The 21,002-nt window shown below is 39.2% G+C and overlaps 2 protein-coding genes across 3 annotated transcripts in view; one reads left to right on the top strand and one right to left on the bottom strand.

The window, feature by feature from the left end:
- Positions 1-5: 5 nt before the first annotated feature.
- The window catches only part of dnmt3bb.1 (DNA (cytosine-5-)-methyltransferase 3 beta, duplicate b.1), a 61,541-nt gene continuing 40,544 nt past the window's right edge, over positions 6-21,002 (top strand). The window contains exon 1 of the mRNA XM_030138973.1: positions 6-72. Within this exon, the coding sequence (XP_029994833.1) occupies positions 71-72 (2 nt within the window). The 5' untranslated portion in view covers positions 6-70. The remainder of the gene's footprint in view (positions 73-21,002) is intronic.
- On the bottom strand, positions 12,311-14,502 carry LOC115422591 (tripartite motif-containing protein 16-like protein). 2 transcript variants are annotated; one of them, XM_030138977.1, is made up of 2 exons: positions 13,239-14,502; positions 12,311-13,013 (listed from the first exon to the last, which is right to left on the bottom strand). In XM_030138977.1, the coding sequence occupies exons 1-2, from the start codon at positions 14,500-14,502 to the stop codon at positions 12,832-12,834; spliced, it is 1,446 nt and encodes a 481-aa protein (XP_029994837.1). In that variant the 3' UTR covers positions 12,311-12,831. The 2 variants fall into 2 exon arrangements, with proteins under 2 accessions (XP_029994837.1, XP_029994838.1); XM_030138978.1 differs by having other exon boundaries at positions 12,311-13,887; positions 14,167-14,502.

The following is a 21,002-nucleotide window of genomic DNA, read 5'->3' as shown; positions in this document are numbered from 1 at the left end:
AGACCCCTCGGACCCAGCTCGCCTTCACCTTGTTCCCTGCAGCGGATGAGCGCGCGGACCGTGGACGGTTATGTAAGTTTCCACGCGGGGGGAGGGCGGGTTGTTCGGGCTTTCCGGAGCCAGGCGGTTCAGCTTCGGTTCGAGTCTCGTGTCCGACTCGGTTCGACGCCATTGGTGGGCTCAGGCTCGCGCGCGGTGCCGCTTTTTGGCTGCACTTGCAAACTTTTGCGCGTGGGTTTTTTTTTTTTTTTTTTTGGGTACATGTGCGGGTGCGGACAGATGTGGAACCTGATGTGGGGCCGTGAACATGCACCAGAAAAGTCCACGGAGCGGAAAGAACACGCTGAAGGAAAGTTCAAGTGTTTATTTGGAGATTTTAACGCGTCACGCGGTGAGTTTTTGGGGTATTTTGTCTAATTCATCGATGGGTGCGTTCAGGTACTAACCAAAAAGTGCGTCTTGAGTAAAAATCTTTCATCTGACATGACTTAAAATGACTTAATGGATGTTTTATTGACTGTTCTCGTGTATTATTCATGACTTTAATCGTCTGTCTCGTGCACAGTTGTGGGTTCTGTTTTTACGCACACATTGTGAGGCTCTCGTGCGCTGAATTTCGTAAATTTCCAAATCTCTGACATTGACTCTTCGCTCTTAAACTCGTCGGTGCGCGCGGATCCGCTCCCCGCGGTGGTTTCCTGGTTCTCTCCGGGTTTCTGGACCCTGGAGGTGCGGGTTTTAACCGGCTCACTTCCTCCTCGGGTTTTAACCGGTTTTGCCGTCGTCGCGCGTCGGTGAATTTACGACCACCAAAGGCTGGCGTTAAATGAAGGGGCGTGCACGAACAAATACACGTGCACGCAGGCCGATCCACTCATTCACCTTTCTGAAGAGAGAGTGTGGCAGGAGGCGTGCACGTGCGCCGGGACTTGGGAGGGGAGGAGTTCATGCGCGAGGGAATGCAGAAGGGTCACGAGAGCTGAGCGTGTACAGGTGATGAACGGGAACTGCCAGCCGCGTGACGCATTCAGGTCAGAGGTCAATGGGACACAGAGACAGAAAATATAGACAAGTACGGTTAAAGTGTAAACAATGAGCAGGAACATGTCTTTATGTGTAAATGTCCTCCTGAGACCCAGGAAAGGGAAAGTTTGAGCTTTTTCACATTAAACAATTTTCTTAATCGGAAACTGCATAGTGCAACCGTTTTTTCTACGGAAGAGGATTAGGGCCACTGGAAAAAATATTAAATTAAGGTCCAATATATTTTTCTATTAGTATTCTGAAATTGAAGTCAGAATTCTGAGAAAAAAAGTCAGTATTCAGACGTTTTTTTTTTTTTTTCTCGCAAAATCCTGACTTCAATTCAGAACATAATAAAAAAAAACAAAAAAAACCAGTCAGAATTCTGAGATTAAAGTCATAATTCTGACTTTTTTCTCAGAATAATAATAATAATAAAAAAAGAAATCTGACCTTATTTTTCCCCCAGTGGCCCTAATCACTCGTCTGTATTTTTCAGATACATTTCAAAAAATAATTTTTATTTATTTATTTTTTAATGGAATGTCCTTTGCGATCGACAGCATTTTTTAAACCCATAAATACCCCAAACATCCACTGGCGTCTAAGATCATTTACTGATCTAAATGTTTATACCTGTTGATTCACTAATCCTGTCAATGCATGGAAATACTTGGTGTAAAATACAGTTCTTCATCTTTTCATGGTCATCAGATATGACCCATTTGGATGTTCAGTGGCTCCATAGTTACCATGGAAACACCATCATCTTCTACACATTTATTCACCAGTAAACATCCATGGAGTTGGATCAATGACAGTGGATGGAGACACTGGGTTTATGTTCAATTAACGATGTATTTTACTAAAAAGTATGTTTTCTTTAGTTTTCTCTGTTTTTGATGTAATAACCTGTAACGATATCTCACAGTTTTTATTGGAAATATACATGATCAGTGAATTAAATACAGGAAAATATCAGATTTATACTTAAAAATGCAAAATACAGAGGATAATATTAGAATCAATAGTGATAAATCATTAAGAAAGGTTAAAATGGAGAAAAAAAATCGTTTGGGAACAGACACAAAAGTAGCACTGGGTCTTTATGGGTTAAGTAAAAATGTGAAACTTTTGTCCACTACAGAGGGCAAAAATGCATAGCTGAGTCTCAGGAGGTTATCAGTAATTCTTAATTCATGAGCATTAACATGAGGAAAACCCAGACTCAGCAAGAGTTTGCACAAGAAAAGGTGGAAAACATGTTACGGTTATAAAGATCTTTAACCCTTAGATTCACGAGGGTCCAGACCCTTCACTCATCAATAAATGGGTCAAAATCTATGTGTTTTTATGCCACTTCTGTGATTTTAAAAATAATCATTTGTATTATATTTTGGTCCACAAATGAATGACTTCTTGTTTAAAATGTTTTTAAATTTTTGATTTAAATTTTTTTTTTTTTTTTAAAGAATTTAACCCCTTTTTTTTCAATATTCTAAAAATTTGAAAAGCAGATGTGAGTATATACAGTTTAGTAGTGCGTTGACCCATGACGATCCACAGGTTCTAGATGTGGTGGTTTTTATGCTGTTGTGTATTTGTGCATGCTGTACTGCATTTGTCCAGCAGTCAGCGCCAAAGTGTTCTGGCCATAGCAATAGCATAGCAGTGATTGTGAGGCTATTGTATTCAAAATTAGTAATATCTCCAAAAATATTGGTCCTATCAGCTTACTGTTTTCGCTAGTCTGTTCCTTGACCAAAAATACATAAGTATGATAAACTGGAGCAGTCAGCTGTGTACAGATTTAGTGTGAAACCCTGGACACACACACACACACACACACACACTCACACAAAGGCCACTTGGCTTTTATAATATCAATGTGTTTTTATGCCACTTTTATCATGTTGTCATGTTAAAATAATCATTTAACCAGTGTTATTGCTGTAACACAGATTAGACAGAAATAGAATGGCCCTCATTTTGTTTGTATTGACATCGACATGGACCACAGACTTTTACACAGGACTGAACAGGACGGTTTATTGAATTGTACTATTCCCGGTAGCACCTGAAGGCAGCATCAGACTTTTACACAGGACTGAACATAATGGTTTAATGCGACTCACTGCCGTCCTGTGTCTGGACCCGCTGAACTCCTGTCCGTCTGATCGCAGCCTCCTCAGAACAGTCTGTCACCGCGTTACAGCGAGGGGGGGGGGGTGATCCGGAGAGGGACATTAACGGGTCGGGTCTGACCGGGGACTGGGTCACAGTAAGAACCAGACTGACCTTACTAGTGTGTGATCACATATGGACCTGGGGTCTCCTGTTGTGTCCCGGTGGTTCCGTTGATCCAGATCCAGCCCCCCCCCCCTTTTGTGGCAACTAATAACTCAAAAAGTATTGGTCTTATATTTCTTTAGTAGGCTGTATGTGTAAGAAAACTCAGTCACAACCTGCCTGTTATTGCACTTGGTTCTGAATCATTGACGGGGCTGTCCCCCCAGATTCAGCAGAAGTAGGGATGTAAAAACCAGAGGAGGGGGCGTTCATCCCCCCCATCCCCCTAAATAAATTGCACCCTGGTCGTATCAATAAGCTGTTTTCACCTGTCTGAGCCTTGACCCAAAACACATAATTACTGCAAAAGGCAAAGGCTAGATCTGTCTGTTTTTTCAGTCATAAAGCAGATACACACACACACACACACACACACACAGACCACTTGGCTTTTATAATGTAGATTAATAATTAATTATTGTTTTGACCCCTGTTAGAGAGGAAGCACCTGAATTCAGCATGTCCACATACTTTTGTCCATATAAAGTAGTTTAAATGTAAATGCACCTGCTGAAGCCCTTTGGTGAAGTCAGTAGTAGTTTAGTTTTCAGTTTTTATGATGAAAACCTCTGTTTAATCTGTTCTCGTTCATAATGAAACAGAAACATCCACATTTCACCTGGTGTTTTATTTGTGCGTTCTTCTCTATTTTCTGTTTTTGACTCATGTTGGAAGAGTGTTGTCGCTCTGCAACTCAATAGATGATTTACTGTAAAACCCTGCAACCACCCCACCACCCACCCACACACACACACACACACACACACACACACACACACACACACACACAGATGGGTGGTGGTGAGGGGGGGTGGGGGGGTGCAATGGGCGACAGAGGAGACAATGTATAAACTGTAGAAGGGGCCATAAAGTACATGACAGACGAGGAATGCAGCCCCCAGAGACCCTGAGGAGTGACCCCACCCCCCACCCCCCACCCCCTCGGCACTCACAGTGAAAAAATCCCTAATCTCCAACCACCAGACACTACTTTGATGTGGAGCCCCCCCCCTTCCATCCCGCCCCCCACCTTGGTCCTCAGTGTCCCCTTTTCCTGGCCCCTCACTCTCTGAACTCCAGGCTTTAATTCATGCTGCTGCTCTCCAAACCTCGAACATGGACGCTCAGAAACGTGGACGCAGAGACGCATTTTCAGACGATGTATGGCATGTAGGGCGTCACTGAGGGGGGGTCAAAGGTGAGGGGGAATGGGGTGGGGCTTGACTTCCTGTTTGACCTCAGATAAGTGAGTGACGTGACTCATCTGGACGTTTAATATGACCTAGGTGGACGTTAAAACCGAAATAAGTGAACGTCAACCTGTTAAAGGGGTGAGTCACATGATCCTCGGGTCAAAGGCCATTAAACAAACCTAACTTAGCGGCTGTTGTGGTGCAGACACAGTAGCATCAGGAAGTATGGAAATATAAGAGGCTTATTTGAGTTTTCAGGCAGATCTTGGTCAAAGTTGAAGTTCAGTGTGTATTTATTGTAAGGGTGTGAATCTTTTACTATGTCATGATTCGATTCAATTCCGATTTTTGGGGTTACGATTCGATCAAAATCGATTTCAATTTAAAACGATTTTTCGATTCAAAACGATTCTGGATTCAAATGATTTATTCATAATGGTTTCTGCTTCAGTCTCTAGGTGTGTAAAGGATCCTCATGATCTACTCCAGTCTGCTTTGCAAGACAGAATGACAAATGCACACATTCAAATGTCCTTTACACATTTATTAAATTTGAAACATTTATCCAGGCTTGGTAGGGAGTCTGGTGAGGCACAGCAGTGTGCGTTGGTTTTTCCTCTGGTGTCCTGACGTGTCACCATGTCCCTTAAGCTCTGGGTGATGCAGCTGACAGACTGAGCTCATGAAACTTGTGTTGTATGTGACGCCAGTTTATTGCATGTGGTGTGCTATCCGTACGCATTTTCATCCTTCCACGTGTTATTGAATGCCATTTGATGGTGTGTCAATGTACTGGCTGCTAATCGCCAACTCTAACCGCTAATCGTGCTAGCGCTAATTGCTAACCGCTAACCCTACCTCCTCCATTAGTTTTCTTTGTTTTGGTGCTTACTGCGCATGTGTATGTTCCAGAACGGCTGCGTGATGACATTAGGACGTCCCGCGCACAAAACGGAGGCAAACTGCTGGCGGATTTGTTTTATTTTTTAAAAGCGATTGTGGGACATTTTAAATCGATTCTGAATCTTAGTAAATGAGAATCACGATTTTTATATGAATTGATTTTTTGGAACACCCCTAATTTATTGGTGTATATTTATGGTCGGTGTGTATTTATTGGTGTATATCTATGATCAGTGTGTATTTATTGGTATACTGTATATTTATGGTTCATGTGTATTTATTGGTGTATATGTTATATACTCATGGTTGTTGTTATATGTTGATGTATATCTATGGTTGTTGTATATCAGTGGTTGTTGTATATGTATTTTGTATATTCATAGTTATATATATATATATATATATATATGTTCGTTGTGCACGTGCGGTCAGTGTGAGTCCAGGATGCACCTGTTTTTCTTTTCCATCTGGTTCCTTTTGTTCTGATCCTCTTTGTGCTAAAGTGAACAGAGCTTTATCATATACAGATTTATGTGCAGGATGTATGAGCGTACACACAGGGTGGATTTTATAAACAGTGTTCAGACGGTACCTCTGCAGATCTGCACATGTAAACGCAGTATTAATGAACTTATTAATTATTGCTGTTCGTTTGTCATTAAATGATGGAACATGTTTATTTCATTATAAAATTTGTTTATGTTTTGGTCATGTATTCATTATTTCGACAAAAATATATGACGTGCCATTTTCATAAATAGAGTCTTTAGGTCTTATAGCAAGAAAACAGCAGATTAAAATCAAGATACTGTCTATAATACTGAAGAAAATTATATGAAAACAGAGGAAACAGAACATAAATGAACTGTCTCCATCCACTGTCATTTATCAAACTACATAGGTTTAATATTTTTTCTTCATTTTTGTTGAGTTTTTGGCTTATTTTGTTCACGTTGCTTTTGTTGATTTATTATTCATTTTTGTTTATTTTATTGATCACTGTGACTGTTTTTGATCATTTTGTTGCTTATTTTTTCCACTTTATTTATTGTTTTGTTAATTTTTTTATTCATTTTTGTTCATTTGATTTATTATTTAATATGCATAACAAAGTATCTCAACTGTCATTGATCCAATTCCATGGGTTTTACTGGTGAATCAATGTTGTAGAAGATGACGGTGTTTCCACGGTAACTACGGAGCCTCTGAACATCCAAATGGGTCATATCTGATGACCCATGAAAAGGTGAATAGCTGAATTTTACACCAATCATTTACATGTATTGATAGGATTAGTGGATCAGAAGTTATTAAATATTTTAGATCAGTTGATGGTTTGGATGCCAGTGGATAATTAGATCTTTATGGGTTACGATATTCATTTCACAGTGATGTTGGAGAGCAGATTGACTTTAAATGAGATGACAAACTAATAAACCGAGGTTAAAAGTCAAATATTGAGCTAATTCAATACCGTGAATGAAGGCGGTCGTATCAGAACTAGTTCCTGCGTCTTCGGTGCAGGTTTGGAATGTCTCTATGGTTCGTCCAGATGAACCTGACAGTTTCTCTGCTCAGACCTGTTTGGTGAAACCACCGCTGACCTTCACCTTCCTGAAACCCAACACTAATCCTTCACCTGGTTGGAGGCGGAGACACCACGGACTGAACCCACGTCTCCAAACCCGGCCCGTTGTGGATCTATTTACCTCAGGTTGTGTATGAACATGTCGGATCAACTGAAGACACCGGAGCCGCTGTCTTCTGTCCTTTCACTTCCTTCACTTCTGCGGTTCTTTCATAACTAACTAGTCCAGGTATAGTTTAATTCAACCTGAGAAGCCCCTAAAAAAAAACAAAAACATTGTCGGTTTGGATCTGTCATCAACCACAGCTGTAGTCTCTGGATGAAAATGATGCGAGTTTCATTGCGTCTTACTGTATTTCCCAGATAAAAACCAAGTATTTGCACTGATGTATTGTGCAAGTTTTCACATAATTTTTTTTTGTCCAGATGTGTGATGAAAATCATACGCTGTTTAATGTTTTCACCAATTTTTGTCGTATTTTTCATCTCCATTTTTTCCCAACTTTAATCAAAAAACAACCTTTAGCCTTTTTAACATCTGCTCTTTTCTGGGCAGTATGAGTGTATTAAGCTTCATTTGAAAGGAAACATGTTCTAGTTTCTGTATCGAAGGAGTCGTGCATTAAGTGTGTTTAAGAGTGTATTTAATCACTGATGTGAATATTTTTTGTCATGACATGTTGGTCTGTGTGATCCAGACTTGGTGTAAACTGTTACTGTAACTGACAATTCCTGTGTTTTTAATCCATAAAGACCCAAATATCCATCATCGACCAAAACCATCTACTGATCTAAGCTGTTTAATATCTGTTGATCCATTAAGTCTATCAATACATGTCAATATTGGTGTAAAATACAGTTCTTTGTCTTTTCATGGTCATCAGATATGACCTATTTGGACGTTCAGAGGCTCCATAGTTACCATGGAAACACCATCATCTTCTACAACATTGATTCACCAGTAAAACCCATGGAGCTGGATCAATGACAGTGGATGGACACACTGGGTTTATGTTCAGTAAAGGGTATTTTGCTGAAAAAGTCACTTTTTTCTTTAGTTTTCATTGTTTTGATGTAATAACCATCGAATTTACTCTGAGCTTTTTATGAACATCTGCATGATCAGTGAATTAAATATAGGAAAATGCATGATTTTAACTGAAAAATATGAAATACAAAGGATAATATTGTATAAATGGTGATGAATCTTCTACAACATTGATTCACCAGTAAAACCATGGAGTTAGATAAACGGCAGTGGATGGAGACACTTGGTTTATATAGTAAGTAGCAAATAAATGAACAAAAAGGAATATAAAAGGTGTTGTTTTTTTTTTTAAAAATTACAAATAATAAATAATGTGGGAAAAATTCACAATAGGTTAACTAAAATGAAGTAAAAAGACTAAAATAACCAACAAAATTAACAGAAAGTCAAATGAACAAATAAAATGAGCAAACTAAAAAAATAGAATGAAACTAAATTAAAATGAACCAAAAAAAAAAATGAATGAGAAAATTCCCAAAAATAATAAATAACATGGCTTAATTTTTCACTTGTTTTTGTTTACATTTTTACTGGTATAAAACCTCAGTAAATTAATGCCGTACATCTCATTTTATCTGAACAAAAGGGTTAAACTAAGACATGTTAAGGTCAAAGGGAGGCCACCTTGGGTTATAGAAGCTGTTTCTAACATCAAAATATAGTTTTTCCTGCTGTTCATACTTCACATATATCAGATTGGATCTAAATACAGGCAAGTGCATATGTGTGGACATTAGAACTTTAACAAACTAACAAACAGAATGTTGGAGCAGGACTGTAGTTGACCGTACGGTGTCCAAACGGTAACATCTGAAATAGCAACTGTTTACATTAACACTTAGAACTCAGAGACACAACCATTTATTTTTTCTCCTTTATTAATATTTTTATGCACAAATCAACCTTTTTCCATAAACTTCACCTTTATGTGATGATTGATCATTAATTCATAATTACATCATGTCTCATATTTACAACATCAGCATTTTGTAAGTTATTTAACCAAGTCACACCTCAGGCTTTAAGGAAGATGGTGGACGTCTGTCTACTGAATCGGATCATCCAACACTTGGAGCCTGTTAACATGACCATAAAAATCCAATAACTGTTAGTAATAAGATAATGGTAATAATCAGATATGATGCGTTTACATGCACTTCAGAAATAATCGAAAAACTGTGTTTCCATGTTTCAGTCCATTAATGGATTTCTTTAAGGTTTTGTACATACGTAGTGACGATAGAATCAAACTTCAGCTCAGTTTGACTCAATCTGTTCTGTTTTCTGTGATTTTTTTTTAACACATACACAGATGTAACAGAATGAAATAAATCAGATTAACAGGTGTACATGCTGTAATTGAATTTGAGCCCAGTTTTTTTTTTTTTTGTTCTTTTTTTAAAATTAGTCCAGCTGCTTTTTGACACCTGTTTAAAGTATGCTGAACAAAAATATAAATGCACGACTTTTGTTTTTGCTCCCATTTTTCATGAGCTGAACTGAAAGATCTAAAACTTTTTCTGTGTACACACAAGGTTTATTTCTCTCAAATATTGCTCACAAATCTGTCTAAATTTGTGTTAGTGAACACTTCTTCTTTGCTGAGATAATCCATCCACCTCACAGGTGTGGCAGATCAAGATGCTGATTAGACAGCAGGATTTTTGCACAGGTGTGTCTTAGGCTGGCCACAATAAAAAGCCACTCTAAAATGTGCAGTTTTATCACACAGCACAATACCACAGATGTCACAAGTTTTGAGGGAATATGAAATTGGCATGCTGACTTCAGGAATCTCCACCAGAGCTTTTGCCTGTGAACTGAATGTTCATTTCTCTACCATAAGCCATCTCCAAAGGTGTTTCAGAGAATTCATGAAGAAGACTGTGCGAGGAAAATGGTGGTCACACCAAATACTGACTGGTTTTCTGACCCCCCTGGACCACCCAATACAGTAAAAGTGCACATTTTAGAGTGGCCTTTTATTGTGGCCAGCCTAAGTCACACCTGTGCAATAATCCTGCTGTCTAATCAGCATCTTGATATGCCACAGCTGTGAGGTGGATGGATTATCTCAGCAAAGGACAAAGGAGAAGTGCTCACTAACACAGATTTAGACAAATTTATGAACAATATTTGAGAGAAATAGGCCTTTTGTGTTCGTAGAAAAAGTTTTAGATCTTTGAGTTCAGCTCATGAAAAATGGGAGCAAAAACAAAAGTCGTGCATTTATATTTTGTTCAGTGTAGTTCCACAGTCAAAACTCAGTAAAAACACAGAAGAAAAAGGATAGTCACCACAACACTGGAAAAAACAGTAAAAACAAAAAACCACAAGGAAATCAGAGGAAAAAAAACAAGCAAAAAGCCCAGACCGTCTATTTTTATAATGAGTCAGGCTCACTCACTGCTCTGTGTTTACCCCCCATTCCACAGGCTGGGGTGAACTGAGCATGCTCAGATGTCTGTTGCCGCATTTCCACTGCGTGGAGCCAGCTTGACTCGACTCAGCTCAGCTCGGCTCGACTCAACTCTGTATTCCTGCAGACCATTTCCATTACAGGATACTACTGACTTTACAATACCTGGATGTCATAGCGATGTGGTGTGTTATTTCCGTGTTGTCTGTTCAGACAGTTGCTGAAAACTTGCTCGTTGCGTGTTGTCTCGTCTGAATTTTTACGTCGGCCACCAAAGACTGAACCTCCTGGACCGACCATGGTGTAGTTTTGGGCTGTTATCATGTGGATTAATGTACTGCTATATTTACTGTCCACTTCCGCATCTGTTTTTTTTGTAAATGGTGGGTCACAGAGAAAACTCTCTGACCAATCAGTGGTCTGGAGTGTTTATACGTCACGGTTTAGTATCGCTTGGAACCTCGGCGGAGGTGATACCAAAAAACTAGTACCAGGTACCAGATTCTAGGTTCTTTTTCATAATGGAAACGCAAAAAGGCCGAGCCATGTCAAGTCGAGCCAGTACCACGCAGTGGAAACGCAGCATATGGAAAGAACAAGGTCTATTCTATCAGCATGATTTGAAATTTTTCCTATTGAGTAAATGGTTGAATTTTTATGAATATTTAAAATAAATCATGCATCAGAATGATCACCACAGACACGTCAGGGGTTAAAGTGTTAATCATCTCCACTTCTAGTGTTGTCTACAAATGCATGTCCATGTATTTGTATTTGAACCTCGTCAGTCCACACTGCCTCTTTAGGAAACAGGAAGGAACCCTAGGTTTGAACAAAACTCCTCCAAAGTAGAAAAATGGTGCCACTTTCTTTGACTTTTTAAAAAGTACAGATATGATGAAAGTCTTGTTCTGTCGTCCTCCGTTAATGACAGCTCTGTGAACAGTGAAGATGGCGTCTATAAACAGATAACTGGCTGCTTACAGTGGCAGATCTGCAAAAGTTTACGAGGGTGGTAAAGGAGTGGCAAGAGGTCTAGGCAGGGCGGCATTAAACGTCCCTTAGTGCAGTTTATGAAAACCCCCTGTATTTAAAAGCAGTCGACAAAAGATCCACTGAAACACCTTAAAACTATTTAGTGTATCATTTTCCTTTCTAAGAAAACAAAGACAGTACTTAAGCTTAAATGAAACAGGTTTTTCAAAATGAGTACAGAAAAAGAACTTAAATTACAGTACAGGGTGGTGTGGGCTGTCTCTTTTAAAAGAGTTTAAGACGTCACTTTTGGCAAGTATTAATGCACGTATTGAACCGTGCCCGTTCATCACCTTTAGCATACATTCAATTCATTATACAGTTACTTTAACTTTCATTTGGTGTGTTTAAATGTCACTTGGGGAAACAGACTCCTCCTGCAGAAAGACGCCTAAAATGTTATTTACAATTAAATATTTTTGGGTGAATTCATCTTTTATTTCAATGTTATGAGAGCCTTCTGGATAGACAAATGAATAGTATAATTTGAATGACATTAAAGTTGGGGTGGGGGCAGCTAGGGTGGCAAAGCTCAACAGTAGATCCACCCCTGGCTGGTTGTAGGGCTGCAGCTAGCAATTCTTTTTGAAGTCGAGTATTCTAATGAGTATTTCAGCAATTAATCAAGTAACTGAAGTAATTGGACTTCATCATCAAGACTCATTATAGATGACAACAAATGCATCGCCTACGTTCCAACCAGCGCAGCTGTGTTTCTCAGTTAGCAATCATGTTAAATAAGCTAATGTTAGGCTGCTGTTGAGTGGAGATGGACATTTACCTTGTGCTGGCTTCAGATGTGGACTGACATACATTGCACAAGATTCTCTTATTTTTTTTTTTTTTTTTTTTACTTTGAAGTGATCCCAAACTTTGGACATCATTTGCCTTTTGCTGACGGTCTTCTCGCTCTCTTCCATAGAACCAACCTTTTGGCTCTAAGTTTCGTGCGTCACTGTTTACAGTCTGTGTAGAACACGATCCCCAGGGCAGAATGCAAATAACTACTTGAAACAAAATTTATAATTAAATGAATACTCGAGGCAAAAAAAAAATGAGTAAAGGATTTTTTTGTACTCAAGTTACTGGAGTACTCATTGCAGCTCTACCTGGTTGATAGTCAGATAGTGTCAGCTATTAGAGTCCTCTGAAAACAGTCTAAATGGGATCAAATCTGAATTGTGAGTTCTGGAGAAAAAGTTGACCTGATTTTCAGTTGTGTGGTTTAGAGTCAGACACAAAAAGATGGATCTGATCCAAGTAAATGATGAATTTACTGGAGTTCAGGAAAGTATGCAGTGTCTCCATTTTTCCAAAGATGAAGTCCAGCGTGCAGGGGCTTAGTGAATGAGGTCTGGACTCTGTGGATCAGAGTCATAGTGTCAGAGACGCTGTAGAAGGACAGAATACCTGCAGTGCGATCCAGGTACACTCCAATTCTGGAGGAAACTGGACCTGAGACAGAGATCCTGGCATTGTTATGACGAAATTCAGGAGAGCTATTGTTACGATATAAAGCCCACGATTTGTCATTGTATCCAAATCTACATTCATCAGAGTTTCCTTTCCTCTTAATATTATTATATGCAACTGCAACACAAACGCACCCCCCCCTCCACTCCACCTCCCAGTAACATCGACCAGTCAGACTCTGTGTGCTCAGGACCTGACTCAACTTACTGAATCTGTCTGGATGATCAGGATAGTTCTGTGTTTGAATCATACATGTTACTCTTTTATTCTCCTCAGACAGTGACAGACATTCATACGCTGTGTTTGGATCCAGTGTGATTTGACGTGGGTATTGTAGGAATCCTGCTCTGGTCCTTGGTTCAGGTTGTAGTAAAACCTGTGGTTGAGTGATGCTCAGTGAGATGTTGGTCCATCCCTCTGTCAGACTGTGCCGTAGTTTATCTCTGAGCTCTGACACAGCTGTCATCACATCCTCAAAGTAACTCAGAGGACGGACGTCGATGCCAGATGAGTCTGGATCTTTTCTGAGTTTGGACACTGATGGATACTGGTGTAAAAACTGGTTGTGGTCGTGTGTGTGTGACAGTTTATCCATCTCGGCGTCTTTCCTCCTCAGCTCAGTGATCTCCTGCTCCAGCTTCGACTCCAGCTCTTTGACTCGACTCACTTCAGTTTCCTGCTGGGATCTGATCTGCTTCTCCACATCACACCTTCTTTCCTCCATCAGTCGGATCAGCTCTGTCAGGATCCTGTTGCTCTTTTCCACTGCTTCATCAGCAGAACGACTGATGATCTCCACCTCCTTTTGAAGCACCTTCACATCTTTCTGTTTGTCTTTGATTCTCTGCTGGATTTTCTGTCGACTCACCTCCAGCTCTGTCTGCTTCTCAGTCCTTTCTGCTGCAGATGTGACCATGTTGTGGCCTTTATGTTCATTCACAGAGCAGACATAACAGATAAACTGACGATCAGTGCGGCAGAACATCTTCATCACCTCATCATGACGAGGGCAGATGTTCTCCTGGAGCCTCTGGGATGGATCCACCAGCTTGTGTTTCTTTAACGGAGCCACATCATAATGACGTTGAAGGTGTTTGTCGCAGTAAGAAGCCAAACACACCAGACAGGACTTGACGGCTTTCAGTTTCCTCCCAGTGCACACATCACAGGCCACATCTTCAGCTCCAGCGTAGCAGTGATCAGCTGCAGCAGCTCCAAGTCCAGTCTTCTTCAACTGTTCCACTAAAACTGCCATCATGGTGTTTTTCACCAGGACAGGCCTGGGTGTGAAGGTCTGTCTGCACTGAGGGCAGCTGTGGAGGTTTCTCATATCTTCTCCATCCCATTGGGTTTTAATACAGCTCATACAGTAGCTGTGTCCACAGGGAATAGTCACCGGATCCTTCAGTAGATCAAAACAAATCGAACAAGAAATCATTTCCTGATCCAGCTCGACTCCTTTCTGCTCCATTTCTGCTTCGTGTCTCAGCGACTGGTTAAGTTTCACTTTGAGTGAAAGCAGTTTGAGCTCTGATCTGTTCATCATGTGCAGTGTTTCCTGTCTGCTGTGTGGAGCCACGTCATGTTGGCTCCGCCCACCTGAAAACTGTCAGATCTACAGGGGAGGAGTGGAGGTCATGTATGGACAGAGTGGAGCTGCTGTGTTTGTTTTGACACAGAGTTGAAACAGCTTCTCTCACCCAGAGGAACTAGTTCTGTCATAAATACAGTCGGAGCTCGACATGAACTGTTTTGTTCATCAGCTGCTGTGGGTCATGGTTTTAAGATACTGTCCCCTCATTATTTTCACCTCAGATTAAAATTAGAAATTACATTTTAGATGATTAAAGTTGACAAAGGCCTGTTCAAATGTACTCGAACTACATTTATGAGCCTTGTAAATCTAAGTGACCACTGTACAAAAAACACTACGGATCAATATTTAACTCTGACAAGGGTGTGTTTGAAGCTCTTTATGATGATGATATGCAGAATGTTCAGACGAAGGCATGAAAAGAGGAGCTGGTGGTGCAGGGAAGTAGGAAAGTAACTGAAAACAAATCAGGAAAAACACAACCCTTCTGCTGCCTTCCACATCCACATCCCATAGATGAAGGCAGAGGAATGGGGTCAGATTGATCCCAAGGAATACACAAGGGTTTTAAACACACCGCCTGACCAAAAAACAAGTCACCACCTGGATTTAATGAAGCAAATAGGTATGAGCCTCCTGTTGGATAATTACTGCATGGGCCATTATCTTTCAGCTAGAAACATGTTACTTCACCCCAAATGATGCAACGAGTAGCTTCTCATTTCTTAAACAATTATTTCAAAGACACATCCTGTGGGCGTGGAAAAGATGTTAGTCTGTTTGAGAAGGCTCAGATCATTGGCAACGAGCAGAGAAAACATCTAAGGAGATTGCAGAAATTACTAAAATTAGGTTAAGAACTGTCCAACGCACAGGAGGGGGGTGGGGTTATTTGCATTTAAAGGGCCAGTGCTCCAAACCACCTTTCTGGTGTCATTACTCAGAAACAGGGTTGCAGATGGACCTGTGGAGTTGAATGAATGAAGAATTCAGACCCAATTCAGACCACAGGGAAATGTTGGAAAATGCATAATTTTTAGTTTGTTAGTTTAGTTTTATTTGGAGCACATAGAATCATCAGATAACACAGAACCATACAACATGGTCAGACTAAATTTTTTGGCACTCGAAAAGGAGTGGGAAGAAGTATAACTTATAAACCCTCCCTTTTTACAAACTAATAATTAAATCAATTCTGCTTTCTTTGCTTTGTTAACACTTTTTTTTCTGTATATTTTTCCAATAACACAAAACATCCGTACAAACCATTCACATACACTTTTTTAGTCACCTCACACACAATCAGATTTGTATAATCAGCTGTTTTTAATATAAACTATAATATTTACATGCACTTTAAATATTTACTACAGGGATGTCCAGTCCTGGTCCTCGAGGGCCGGTGTCCTGCATGTTTTAGATGTTTCCCTCGTCCAACACATTGGCTTCTGCAGAGCTTGATGATACGCTTATTGTTTGAATCAGGTGTGTTGGAAGAGGGATACATTGAAAACATGCGGGATATCGGCCCTCCAGGACCAGGATTGGACACCCCTGATCTACCTCAGTGATTAATAAATGTGATAATATCTCTTAATTAGGGGTGTTAGAAAATATCAATTCTGCAATATATCATTATATTTAATTTCACGATGCTGTATTGATATTAAAAAAAATACTGTATCGATATTTTTAGGTATTTATTCAAATGCAGATATGGTGGAGTTTCAGTTTTCATTTTTGTTTATATTTTATTTATTTATTTATGTATATATGTATGTATTTATTTATTTAACACTGTTTTATTAAATAATGGTTATTTGAGGCATCCTAAAAGCACTTTTTACTGTCTGACAGGCAGATGTTAGTTCCTTTTCTGGGATTGCACAAAAATAATGTTCTGATGTTAGTTCTGAACTAATAGAATATGAACATTTGAACAGGATCTTAAACTTTAATGTCTGTAAAACATAACTTAACTTTGAACACAGGAACATTTTGTGATATAACATCAGATTCTAAAAATGTGTTTAGTATTTGTGCATATTTCTGGTGTAATTCAATTCTTCAAGGAAATAATTATTTAAAAAAACAAACAAAAAACTGCCTTTTTAACAGTATCATGATATATCGTGATATATCGCATTGAGATCCTAGTATTATTATTTGTATCGTATGGCCAGATTCTTGCCAATACACACCCGTACTTCTAATCATGATAGTCTGTATTCATTCATTACTATAATATCGTATTTTTATGCATTCTTCTTTATTATAGCTAGATATACACTTATTCAGATAATGTCCTATATTTTGTTATTATAGTGGATTTATACATTCTTTTAAATGCACAAACTGAAGATGTTTTACAGTAATAATTCCATTTAAAAAAGAAAAATATCACTCCTTTACAGAATGTGATCTTTTTTTTTGGTGGCGACTTTTTTTTGGGCCAGGCGGTGTTTTACTTAGCAGAAGCACTTCAGTGTAGGTGAACGTTTAGCTGAGAAGTAAAACTGCCATTTGTAGAAACTTACAGACATGAAGTAATGGAGTGAAAACCTCAGTAAAGTTTATGACCAGAAGCTAAAACTAAACTTTTTCTAGAGAAGTCTATAGCATCCGCAGCTGAATGATGGTCTTACTCTCCAACTGATGGATGTGGATACTAATGTTGATATTGATGAGGGCAGTTGTCCTAAATGTGTCAGCAGTTTTTCTCTAACTCACACAGTGGCTCTTTGAACAGATCCTCAACCTCCACTGTTCCCGCTGGTATTCTCCGTCTGGGTACGCATCCGCCAGCACCTGGAAAACAGATGGAATGTACGCAGAGGACGGACACTGCGTCTGTATCCGTCTATGTCTTTAACGTTACTTTTATCACCGTCATTTATTTAGTTACATCTCCACACTGCTGATATTACTCCTCCTCGTACCTGCTGCACTGAACTGTGAATGTCACGCTGCCGTAAGTGGTATCGGTGCGGTTGTATCGGAGTACCTTTACGAGTACTAGTGCACATGCTGGGTACTGGACCTAATACCCAATACTGGTATCGGTATCGGTGCATCCCTATTCTCCACTGCAAAGAAAGCATTCACACACTAGTAAATTTTTGCTGCACAACAAAATAATGGCATTTTCTTTTGTGCAGTTCTGCAATTTGTGTGTAGTTCTGTAAATCAAGGTTAAAATAGTTTTGGATTTTCATTATAGTTTAGTTTTATTTAGTTTTGACTTTTTTTTTCTCTAATTCAGTTAGTTTAATTAGTTTTTAGAGCTGGTTTGCTAGTTTTATTAGTTGTCGTTTTTTTCTGAATGCTTAGTTTTAGTTTAGTTTAGTTTTAGTATTAGTTTCAGTTTTTTCATATATTTTATCTTCCTCACCATCCTATTCAAAGAAATAAGTGAGGTTACCCTGGACACTTTATTTGGGGGTGGGGTTAGGGCGGCTCTGACTGAGCACAGACACAAACATATGTACAGTACCATGGATACATTCCCTATAGCAGGTTGGAGGGGGTAATGTAGGTGGGGGTGCGATCCATACACATTGTCACTTACGTGAAAACGAAACAGAAACTTTCCATACTTTCACCGTTGGCCTCCCGACTTTACACCTCTCTTATACCGATGAAATTTTCACGTTCTATCCTATATCAACATTGACAAAGACGAAAACTAAGGGTATTTTATCCATAATTTTTATACGTTTTAGTTAGTTTTGTAAGCACACAATAGAGTTTCAGTTAGTTATTTTTTTTTCTCTTAATTTGAGTTTTTATTTATTTCAGTTAACAAAAAATGTTTTTTCAATTTCAGTTTTCGTCATTTCGTTCGTTTTCACTAATGATAATAACCTTGCTGTAAATGCACCAAAACACTGGTTTATTCTCAACATATTCCATGCAACTAATCCTAAAGAGCTTCTAAACAGTCACTACTTTGAGGTAAACATATAGGGATATGTTTTGGCTCAAGACAATTTTTGTTTTTCTATTTCTGTTCTAAAATGGTTCTTTAGATAATAAAGGTTTAGATTCAATGACATCAGTTGAATCTATATTTCATGACTCTGTTTCCTCTGTTGCCTCTGTCAGCTCTGAGATAATCCAGCACTAGTTGCTTTTCATTTCATTAACCCTCAAATTGTGCAAATATAACTTGCGCATAAAAATTGCCTAATGGAAAAACGACAATTTCGCCAAAAGTCTCATTTTCGATTAAAAGTTTTTGAGCTGGCAAGAGGTGGTTTTCTCGGGCGTAGCACAAATGGTATATCACGCAAAACTGCAATGGAAAGACCTTTTTTTGCAACTACAGTCAGGTGAATTAAAAAAACAGATGTTGACATACATTACAACAAGCGAAAAAGAAGAAGAAACATGTCGCAGTATGTTTATGCATTTGGCAGACGCTTTTTTCCAAAGCGACTTACAGGGGAAAACCAATCAAATCACTCAATCAATCAAATTTTATTTATATAGCGCCAGATCACAAAAAGTTATCTCATGACACTTTATATATAGAGTTGGTCAAAACCAGACTCTAAGCCAATTTACAGAAACCCAACAGAAAAAGTATGTGTGGACACACCAGGAACCCAATCATTTTTTAATTTAGTATGAGTTAGAGGGGTAATATATAATAATAACGAATATATCTGTAAATCAACACAATATTTGCAGTCATCGCCATGTTTATGGAACGACTTCTCATGTCATCTCACGATAATAAATAAACAAATCATGGCATTTTTGATTTAATGGAAAAACCGACATTACGCGCTTCTGTTTTTTCGACATTTAGTAAATATCGGTAAAGTTTTGCGCAGATGTCCAATGGAAAAGCGACTACTGACGCCATTGAATCATTCATCTGGAAATTGGACGAATCACTGAGAAAATGTGTCAGACATGAGTTTAGCTCAGAAACAGGCTGATTGGGATCATTTGTAAAGTGTCTAAACCAGATCAGGTTTCATGTTTGATGCTGGTTCTTCATCCATTCGCTTATTAAAGACAAGTTGTGGCACATTTGAGCTGTATCTTAAAATCAGACGTTGCTTTTGGCGACTGTTGTGACACGGTTCAGTCAGTTTCACGTATGTGTTTTTTTATTAGATTCACCTTTTACACTGATGTTAGTGAAACAGTGGTGTGTGTTTAGATCCCCCAGAGCTTTTACTTCACTGGCACGAACAAAATGATTCAATCTGATAGGAAGTTCATTTCAACCCTGGAGGTGGTGAACTGTTCTTAAACGCACCATGAAGTTTGTATCTGCTCAAAACACCAACCTGTAGATGCACTGATTGCGTATTTAACAGATTTTTTTCTATACTTTAGGGGTTTTTCTGCATTTTTTTTGTGTAAATTTCGTGGATTTTTTCATTTTTGGGGGGAATTTCAGTGTATGTTTTGCCTATTTTGGCATTTTTTTGTATATTTTAGTGCATTTTTGTGTATCTTTGTTCCTGTAATGCTGCTAGTATGAACCCAGAACCCAAATGCAGAACTAGGAGGCGGATGTAAAAGTTTACAGAGTTTATTAAATTCAGGTATCACAAAAATACTGGCTGTGATAATGAACAGGATCTTGAGGACAGCAGCCAAGGAAGTCCTCGAGGGATTCGTCCTCCGGGCGAGGGACACGAACCCACGGTTAGTCTCCGGGTTTTGAGTCGGCACGCCGACTAGGGAGAAGCAGAGGGAGGTCAGGGACGGAAAACAGGTCAAACACGGGAGAGCAAACAGACAGGCAACAGGACATAGGGGTAAAGCTAGCTCACGTACCAAAAACCAGGCGAAGAGGTCAAAATCCAGGAAGGCAGATGGAGGCAGACAAAACCGACAGGGAGCAGGCAAAAACAGGATGACAAAACGGGTCGAAACACAGGTAGGCAAACGAACAGACAGGATCAAAACGCTGGTAAGTAGACTACAAGAGAATACGAACTGGCGTCTGATCAGGGGAAAGGACAGGGTATAAATACACAAAAGGGAGGGAAGACAACGAGACACAGGTGGAACACATCAGGGCGGAGTCAGGTAATCAGGGAAAAGGTGAACACGAACCAGGAAGGGAAGTAAAGACAACAGACAAGACACATGAGGAAAACTTAACAAAATAAAACAGGAAGTGGCAGACAAACATAAAAGACAGACAACACCAGACTAACGTCCGGTAGCAGGCTTCACAGTTCCTGTTGGTGTATAATAACTATGAGGAGAGAAAAATGTCTGAAAAAGTCAGAAATTCTGCTTCATCAAACCTGCAGATACACTGGTTGTGTATTTAGTGTGTCTTAATATATTTTAGTGTATTCTAGCATTTTTTTTTTAGATTCTAGCGCAATGTAATGTATTTTTTA

This window comes from Sphaeramia orbicularis, chromosome 7, assembly GCF_902148855.1.
Source record: "Sphaeramia orbicularis chromosome 7, fSphaOr1.1, whole genome shotgun sequence".
Taxonomy (NCBI): Eukaryota; Metazoa; Chordata; class Actinopteri; order Kurtiformes; family Apogonidae; genus Sphaeramia; species Sphaeramia orbicularis.
The sequence above is the reverse complement of the archived record's forward strand: the minus strand, read 5'-3'. Positions and strand labels throughout refer to the sequence as shown.